Below are 9,953 nucleotides of genomic sequence, written 5' to 3'. Positions count from 1 at the left end.
CCACAATGGTTGGTGCATGGGTAATTTGCTTGAATCTTGACGAATAAACTTAAAATAAAACTTGTTTTGTGCGACCCATAACTAGTTATAAAAAATTCTTGTCATCTGTATGGACTTTGACATTTATCAAATCTACTACCGACATCCTACAGCAATTCGTAGACAGTTAATGATTAATTTAGATGGGACTACTCAGAATAAAGGAAATTCATTGAAACCATGAGACAAATCAAAGCCTAAATCATTTCAAATCAAGCCGGTCTTTTACGAGTACATTTGATTGGCTACAATGTCAATGCTTATCTTTGCCAGTTCCAGCATCTCAGTATTTGGTGTGACCACCTCTGACGTCCATTATGGCCTGTAAACGACGTGGCATACTCTCAACAAGGTTCTCCAGCCGAACATCAGGGATATTGTCCACTCTTCTAAAAGTGCTGTTTCCAACTGCCTTTGGTTTTGAGGCTGCACATACCTTGACCTTACTGCGCGGTCTAACTCCTCCCACATGTGCTCCATCGGATTCAGATCCGGGGATTTAGAAGGCTGGGGTCTGACATTGCCGTTATGATTTTTCAAGAAATCGCGAACTACGCGGGCCCTATGTGGAGTGGCATTGTCATCTTGGAACGCATAATTGTCTTGGAACTCTGCCCGAGCCCACGGTATCATGTTACGCTCAAGGATATCCCTGTAGCGCACCCCATTTACGTTTTCCCTCAACACGATAAGAGCTGATTTCCCTCTGGAGTGCATTCCTCCCCGCACGTGGACGGATCCGCCTCCTCGTGCCACTGTTTCCTGCACACAGCCATCATTGAACCTTTCTCCTACCAGTCGACGAACTCGCACCCTCCCATCACATTTATGGATGAGATAAATTTGATTCATCGGCAAACACCACATGTCGCCAGTGACCGACTATCAAATGTCGCCATTGTCTTGCCCATGCTAGACGTGGAGGCGATGGCGTCGTGTTAGAAGGGGCTTCCTGAGCAGTCGTCTTTCCTGTAGCCACGTTCAATCAACCTCCGTCGTGTCGTTCGTACGGAAACTGCCACATTGGTCGTCTGGACCCATTGGATCGCGTAGCCATGTCGCCGGTTTTTTCCCGGTTCCGTCTAGTTATTTTGCAGCAAATGACGGTCGTCACGTGCAGTCGTTCTGCGCTGCGGACCTGTACTTTTGCCAGGTGCCATTTGACCAGTCGTTCGGTACAAGGCTAACACTCTGGTAACAGTGTTACGCCCTATCCTGGCTCTTCTGGCAATGTCCAATTTAGAATAACCCTCTTCGTCCAAGGTCACTATCTGCCATCTTGTTTTTGAACTACAGGGACCCGGCATGCTTATAACATACCGAGAATACTGAATGACGTTTTTTGTTGTCTGGCTGTATCAAACAAACCCGTCTGCAATGCCAACTTATCTGGTCTACGAATGATAGCTCAATGGTATGCCGTTCTTATATAGTCCCGCCAGCAGTAGACGGAACGTGTTTTATTGGGTTTGCCGCTCCTTTCAGATGCAACTTATAGTGATTTGGAAAGACAACATCCAAATTAGGTTGTAGTGGATACCATTATTATGCAAATGCCATTATATTATAGGTCAACGTAATACACCAACCATTGTGGCCGAGACTATAATACGGCTTAACCTGGGGCTAGGGGCCTTAAAGACAGCCATGTTCATTACATCTGCATGATGACTTTTGAACAGTCGCAATCAAAGCGCGACTGACGTACCTTTTTTAATTGTTATTTGACCTGGAACTCATTCATGGACTACGAATTTGAACTTTGATATGGAATTCATGCCTGGGATATCCACTGTCTGCCCGACATCATTGAAAACTGATGACTGCTCCTCTCCTGTGTGATACCGGCTTTATTTCCTATTTGTATAATTTCTTACATACCTTTGTCTTTGGGAGCTAGTGTTAAACCGTTGTTTTGGAAATGGATCTTGCGATTATCGACTTGGAAGGTCTTTTACGGACTACGAATGGTATACGAATGTCGGACATGACGCTTATATTTACGATGTGGAGCTTCTGGAGTGAACACGCCTACATTTCCCGCACGTAATGTGCAGATATTTACACCACTTTGGAGAAATCCGTATGAGTAACAGAGGAATTTTATGAAGAGACAACTAAACTTACTGAGTACTGTATATAGTCTGATCCAGTTAAGAAATATATTCACCACATTTAGTACGAAACCTACTATGCAGCACACAAATCACTGACAGGGCCAATCAATGGAGCACGCTTCAGTTCATTGATAGGTCAATACAAGTGTGAAATAAATAGTTGTCAGTAAATAGCTACATGTAGTCACTTAAATACCTGCTCCGATAGCTGCAATAATTGATCATGCTTGTATATATATTTCTAGTTACTTGCTTTTTGTAGTTCCAGGTCTCATGCTTTGCGTTTGTAGTTACCACAGTTCAGTGTGCATTACATAATCCCTTATAAGTTTAATAATGGTTTTGATAAAGTAAACCGAAATATTGACCTAAAATGGCATCATTATTCGGTGTTACTTCACTGTTGGTATAGAGAAAGGCCAGTGGTCTTCAAAAAAAAACTCATCTATTATAACCAAGATCTCATGAAAAATGACAGTGGTAAAGTCCTCAAATTCTCTGACCCTCAGATTCTCTGCTCGGTATTGAACGTGTATATATGTATGCTTAAAGTTTTACATCGCACTTAAAATGTTTTCAATCACATGACTCATTATATATATATATATATATATATATATATATATATATATATATATATATATATATATATATATATATATATATATATATATATATACTGTGTCTTCTTGTAGCAGGGCGAGCCCCAGGTCTCCCGTTTTCTAGGCGGGTGTTCGGTATTGAACTCTTCGTAGACGCGAGTTTTAAGGTTTCCACTTTTTCCTTGCTTTAAGATGTTCTCTCCAAGGTAAGACTGAGATATTGCATGTGATTTAAAATCTCGTATCATGATTCTTTCTTCTAAATTCCAGCCAGAGTTTAGCCGAGGTAACCCACTTACGACCAGGGTCAGCTAGCAGTTTGCTAACCCCGAAAAGTATAAATAGATTAATACAATTATATTAATAAAATAATAAAATATATTAATTTACATTTATTCAAAGAATGTGAGGTAAAGATATAAATGTCGTTACATATCTGTGTTCCCGAAAACAAAATCTCCCAGCTGGTTTTCAAAGAATTGTCATCTGCTGACTGGACATTTTACAGATTTTACATCTATTTCTTGTATTTGTGTAAAAGGCTTTCTAGGACAGAGATAATCTATCAAACATTGTAAAGAGATTTAAGTGTGAATGAGAAAAGGAGCAACTTGAATTACAACTCAGATTTTGTTGTTGCCACTGTTGAAATCTATATTTCTGATGTAAACAATAGGGCAAAGTTTTTTTTTTGTCATTGTGTGAGTGAACCATAGCGTTAAGTGCTCTGGTATTTAACACTAGATCTGCTGTACGGGAAACAATGGTGAAGGGTCAATACAAGATATCTGTTGTATCATCTGTAACATATTGTTTGCGTCAGAATGTTTGTTAATGAAGTCAGTTTGGTCTAATTAACAAGGGAATGTGGCGCCTTGTGTGGCCTAAAAGATTGAGTGCTAAAATATTGCGTGAACAGATACATCAAAAGCAGGCTTAGCAAAAGTACATATATTCTATAAGGTAGACAAAGAAAATATATTGTGGATCTTTAAGGGAAACATTTAGCCATTATATGTTTGGAGATGCTTTGGGCAGTTCTAACCTGACAAGCTTTTTGTCGCTGCTGTCTGTAACCGGAGAAACAGTGAAAGGTGTGAACTAAAGTGCCCTTCATAATGGGAGACACGAGGACGGACAAGAAAAGAGTCCAATCGCAGTCGGACACATCGCTTCCTTCTTTGACAGCGTGGTACTTGTGAACTACATAGGTGTTTTATCAGCACACATACACCAAAAGAAGGCAGAGCTTTGGACCATTTTGTTAGAGGCGGGAAGGAGTTTTACGACTTAGGGTGTTGGGCAAGTGACAGTTACAAAACCGAATTTAGTGTATTTGACTTGAAGGATATCACAGCTGACGAAGGAAAAGATGTTACATTCACTGGACAAAATATTAAGTGTTTTAACTTTTACAGCGCTGTTAGCAACAAGTCTTAGCACATGGGATATATCTGAGTTCAAGCGGCTAACATATTTAGACAAATGCAATTCTGTTGTCTGGAGATACCTGAAGCAGATCCCAGAGAATTCGACATTACGATGTGGAGGACAGTGTCTTAGGATGGGGAATGACTGCAAGGCGTTTGCCATCAACAGTCACAATTATAATTACTGTGTTCTTCTCGGTGGATTTGCCCAGCTGAATCACACGGTGTGGATGAACCCCTATGGAGGCTGGAGTGTTTACCACATACTGAATGGTAAGTGACGGCGTGTACGTGTACGTTATTGTTTAGGAAACTTAACCCCCCAAATAAGATATAAAAACCGCAAACATGACCAAATTGTACGTTGTGGTTTTACACGGCCTGACATCAGCTTCTATGTGACGGGGATGAACTGAGGTGTTACTTATATTCTGTAGTCATAAAATTAATAGCTTGAAATTTTGTTCTCTATATGAGTAGCCCTTCACATATTTCTTACGCACTTAGTAAAGGTAAAACAGGGGATTTACAATGATGACCTGGGAAAGAATTTCGAGAGAGTGGATAAGCCGGTTGCCTTTCACTTACTACCTCACAGAAAAAGTGGGTTCAATCATATTGTCGGACAAGATTCTACTAGATTCTCGGCTTCCGTTGTTCTCTGCGTATTGTCGACCAAATATGGGCAATGTGTGATTTTCTGTGTGGTCGTGCATGAAGTTTGAAGGAGGCCAATTGCCTTCCATCAGTGTGACATATGTCACGCGTGAGAGATTTCTCCAGTAACTCGACAATAAGTGGATGACTTATATGTACATCATTTTATGTGATTTTATCAGTTCATCTTAATTATCCATTATATTAAGTGACATGTTTTAACTTATATACTAATGTTTGTCAAGAAAAGTGTTTCAAAGGGTTTCATTCTAATTTTCCCAGATGTCAAATTTGCAGTGTTCTGATGACGGATGTAGACATTAACGATCATTTAATAACAGCTTCCCTCACAATATAGAAACTTTACCAAACATCTGTATTCATGTATAATAAAAATTGTCTGGCACTTCTAGTGTCAGAGAAACCATTCTGCCAGATAGGCACAAGTTTTGCTGAATCAAGATGGTTTTCTCTTCGGCGGACAAGGAATTGATAACCTTTTCAAGTAAACAAGGCAGAACATCATTTCGAAATGTCCCTAAATTTTTATAAGCTGACATAAGAGGGTTTCGGAGGTATTGAGTGCCAAAGTACGGCCCATTTTTTTATGCCCATCCGATGTATATTCTGGAAACAGAGACGGTGGAAATGCCTGTGTTCCGGGTATCGGCTGGTAACGGTGTATCCGTGTGCAACTCCTGGCTGACGGGAACACCCTCAAGCCTCAATGAGACGAGCACCTCGGGGGACCTAGACCTCGGCTCACCCCTCACCACCTTCTACAAACACCCGCTCGTCGACGACTGGGAGAAATGGGACATCGCCGAAGTGAGGAATTATTTATATGCTTGCTGTATAATGTCGTATATATGGATATTTCACTTATATGATGGCCAGGTTTGTGTGTGTGTGGGGGGGGGGGGGGGAGGGTATTACTCAGAATAAAGCACTGCCCTTCGGGAGGTATCTGACAAACTGGTAGCCATACCAGTAAGGTCTGGGTTGGAAACCTCATTGGTCAAGACCTATCGTCTACGGAGAGAGCATAACTTTAGCAGATCGCAGAATGAATTTGTTTATGTACTTGATTGATTTTTTACGTCGAACTCAAGAATATTTCACTTATACGATGGCGGCCAGCATTATGGTGGGAGGAAACCGGGCAGAGCAACGAGAAAACATCCCATCCACAGGTTGCGTGAAGACCTTCCAACGCACGACCGGGGAGGAAACCAGAATGAGCTGGACTTGAACTCACAGCGATCACATTTGTGAGATGGTCCCGTGTCATTGGGCCGCGCTGGCACCCTAACCCACTAGGACACGGGCTCCCCGACGCAGAATGTAAAAACTGTCCGTCAGGTTTCACAGGGCATTTGTTCTAAATAAAGTAGTTTACTACATCTTTCTTCACTGTTGAACGCTTATTTTGCTCTCTGCTCACCAATATATAAATGCCTTGTTTGTGCAGAATCCCTGGCACTATGCCCGATAGTCCTGTCTAATTCCGCTTAACGGGTTACGGGCCTTAAGTTCATTAAATCGCCACGTTGGATATTTGAACAGTCGCCATCAAAGCGCAACTAACACATACATTTTAGTTATACAACTAATATATTTTTGGGAAACTGATTTCATTCATTCACCATCATATAAAACTGTTGACGACTAGATTAAAAGAAATATTGGAGAGAAAATGAGGACTCCAATCGATTCATTTGATTTGTTAATACTGTTGATACTGTTGTTGATCCCCATTCCTCAATACAGTTGCCTTATAATTTCATCATTCATAGGTTATCTTTTCGCTGTACACAAACAGCAACGAGGTTGTCCGTCTACGCTTCAGTGGTTCAGGGACAAGCAAGATGTCCTGGTTCTCCCTCAGCAACCTTCTGTCATCGCCGTGGACAGATCTGCATATCAACGCTGACGTCAGCGACTTCACTCTGTCATTAGATTGGATAGCTCAGTACGTTTACCAGCAATTAAAGGAAGCGAAGGATTGCCAATACTTCTACATTATAATAGATGTTCTTATAACAAAACAGGAAAGTTTAAGAGTGAATTGTCAGATCCGATTCATGAAACCATGTTAATTGGAAGATTGACTAAAACATTTTTTGGAAAATGGAAAACTACTTTCAAGACTCGTTTTTATTACCAGTTTCAGAACCTTTTACATCAACTCTGTGTTTGGCGGATGTACTATGGACAAAGGCTGGATGGTTGTGGTGGATGGACTAGACATTTGTCCTTGGACATTTTCAGCGAGTTATCCCGCTTTTCTGTACGCTCTTGGTTATCAGAAGCGGTTGTGGAGTGACGGTAAGTTAGATGTCGTTCACATGGGCGTGAAGCTCAGGTAAGGCGAATCACTCCTTAGGCCGAGATTTGCATGTAATCTCATCATGTAAATTATATGTTTATTCTTTTTTGTGACTCTAGTTTAATAAATGAAACTAGTTTTTGTTGAAATTGACTTTGGGTATTGTTTTACCGGCTGATGGCCTGAGCTGTGATTGAGAGGTAGGGGTGAGGGGGTGGGGAGGGGGGTGGGGGCGACAAAAAGCTCAGGCGGACAAAGCACCGCGGATAAAAGCCCGGCGAACACAAGCCCCTCGATCAGTATTAAAAGTATACGGTAAATGACATACGTTGTTTGCTTGTTTCGGAAACTTGAAACATTCTCCCTCAGTGACGTTTCACATTTTAATACACGTTTAAAATCAGCAGAACCACTTCTTACTCGCTCTGTCAGGGTTATATATCTGTCAGGAGTAGACAGAATGCCCGATCTCCAATTCCAGGCTTATCCGAAAACTAAAGAAGTCTACAATTATGGTATACAATTGTTCTTTAGCAGCTTGTGTAAGACTCTTTTCCTATTCTACGAACGAATCCAGGACAAAGCCCCGGGCGACAAAAGCCCCGTTATGTGTCCACAATAACAGATGTATTTACAAATTTAGATTACTGGGAAATTTAAAACAAAATAATTTCCTGTGGAGATGTTAGGTTATAGTATGTAAATTATATTTCCAAGATAGAAAATCAGTTTGCAGCTTGTGTAAGACATTTTTTCTATTCTAAGAACACAAATCTGTTATGTTTTCTATCCCTGAAATATAATTTGCATGCTATAGCCTAACATTTCTAAAGAAAATGGTTGATTCCAAATACCTGTGGAAGTTATGGTTTTAACCCTAGAAAACAAAAGAAAGAAAACGTGCCTGTCTCGATCATTCAGAGTGTAAAACATGTTTATTTTTTTCCGGATTTCTGAAAATTAATGATACATAAATTTTTAATTCACGCGATTAATATATAATAGTTCCGATTTAACGTTAAGATCACTGATTCGTTTTATTTATCACATACATCCACGAAGGACATAAAAATAGAAACAATTACACACTAACCTTTAAAAACAAATTTATTGTATTTTATTCTTATTATTGTTTTAAATAGTATTCAAAAGTAATATTTTTCTGGTGAAGTATAATATGATATCGTTTAAATTTCTAAATAATCTAAATTTTTAAATACATCTGTAAAGTGAACACATAAAATTGCATAAGATGTCTGTAAACCGACTAAAAAGTATACGTTACGACAGGCGCGAGGTGATTCTGTGAATCATAGTAAGCTATATAGCTATATATAGCTATAAGTCATGTCAAAAAATTTCAGCCAAACAAATTGAGTATAGTGGTAGATGTTTTGGAGAAAAACATATTTACTTAACGAAAAGCATTCGATAATAATATTAGTTAGACATCAGAGAATGTCAGTTTTTGCCATATTGTTTTGAAATATTATTTGTACAATGTTAATGAGAGGAAAGCTGTTGCACCCGAGTGCTCGACTGTGATACGTTTTGAATTCCCGCCAACAAATATTTAACGTTGTTGTTAAAACTGTCGGATAGGTTTTATCGGTTAATTAAGACGACGGGGCTTTTGTCCGACAGTCTTTTTGTCCGCCGTTTTTTTTTTCGCGGTTCTTTTGTCCGCCACGCTTCTGCCCGCGGGGCTTCTTTCCGTGGTGCTTTTGTCCACCGGGACTTTTGTCCTGGATTTGTGATTTGGATATTGGCTTATTATCCGATGGATTTGCCCATTTGTCAGATTACGTAAGCTGTATCTTATCACGCTTGTAAGCCTATTTTAGTGCTCAAGCTGTCATGATGATACTGTGGTTTTTCGCGCGTTACATGATTTTATTTCAAATTTATTCAAGGATATAGATGTTAGATGTCCTTTTGTGTTGAACACGAAGTTAACGAAACGGTAGAATACGAGGAATTCATATCTATATCAAATATGAAAATCTTTGATATCCTTGATACAAATTCGTGTTTCCTAATTCGTTCAGCCAACCAGTTCGGAAATGCAGATGACCTGGTGGTATCCCTCCTTTTACAGCTGTGAAAGAATAGCATTTTACTGAACTGACAACGCCACAGATAACCTTGGTTCATAAACAGTTATTCTCCACAATGACCTTGGAGTTCCCGGGCTTTTTTTTAATTTAGATGATCGCCTCAAGCCTCATACTTCTGTGATGAACTGGATTACCTTTGCGAATTTTACATCTTGTACGCCTTGTTTGAATTATTTGCTGTAGAGTATGAAAACAATTTCCAAGGTTAATTGTCATTACTAAAGTACGTCATTCTAACGGTGAACCGTCATAAAATTGTCTGCATTTGGTAATATGTGATAATAGTCTTGAAATGTTGACAAATTGCATCGTCAAATAAAGACGCTATATTTGCGAGGTTAAAGTCACGTTAATTGCAATTTAGTGCACCTCACAGGTTTAGAATTACTCAACATGCTGTGACTGATACAGCACCCCGTGTGTTTGTAAGGGAAAGATCAGTTGAACCATCCCAGCGATCAAAAACAACTTCAACACTCTAATAGGCCCAACGTACCCAGTGATTTTTTTTATGCAGACCTGTGTTTGCACTGAACTAACTGAACTGACTCCATTTAAATGTAAACTGTAAAGGCCTATGTTTAAATTCAGAACCTTCGCGCTCAAATAATTGTTTTCACTTAAATCATTTTCGTTCACCGACATACAGGTATGTGCATTAG

At 39.7% G+C, this 9,953-nt stretch overlaps 1 protein-coding gene across 1 annotated transcript; it reads left to right on the top strand.

The window, feature by feature from the left end:
* The first annotated feature begins 4,322 nt into the window (after positions 1 to 4,322).
* LOC135467052 (uncharacterized) lies at positions 4,323 to 9,528 on the top strand. Its single transcript, XM_064744813.1, has 5 exons — positions 4,323 to 4,461; positions 5,483 to 5,673; positions 6,642 to 6,817; positions 7,013 to 7,173; positions 9,223 to 9,528. Exons 1-5 carry the CDS (start codon positions 4,323 to 4,325, stop codon positions 9,276 to 9,278), a joined length of 723 nt encoding a protein of 240 aa, XP_064600883.1. The 3' UTR covers positions 9,279 to 9,528.
* The last annotated feature ends 425 nt before the right edge of the window (positions 9,529 to 9,953 follow it).

This window comes from Liolophura sinensis, chromosome 6 (assembly GCF_032854445.1).
Source record: "Liolophura sinensis isolate JHLJ2023 chromosome 6, CUHK_Ljap_v2, whole genome shotgun sequence".
NCBI classification, from domain to species: domain Eukaryota; kingdom Metazoa; phylum Mollusca; class Polyplacophora; order Chitonida; family Chitonidae; genus Liolophura; species Liolophura sinensis.
The sequence above is the reverse complement of the archived record's forward strand: the minus strand, read 5'-3'. Positions and strand labels throughout refer to the sequence as shown.

Coding starts and splice junctions, on each gene's coding strand:
- LOC135467052 (XM_064744813.1), top strand. CDS start 4,323: ATGGGGAATGACTGCAAGGCGTTTGCCATCAACAGTCACAATTATAAT. Junction 5,674..6,641: donor AGAAATGGGACATCGCCGAA/GTGAGGAATTAT, acceptor CATCATTCATAG/GTTATCTTTTCGCTGTACAC. Junction 6,818..7,012: donor TCATTAGATTGGATAGCTCA/GTACGTTTACCA, acceptor TTTTATTACCAG/TTTCAGAACCTTTTACATCA.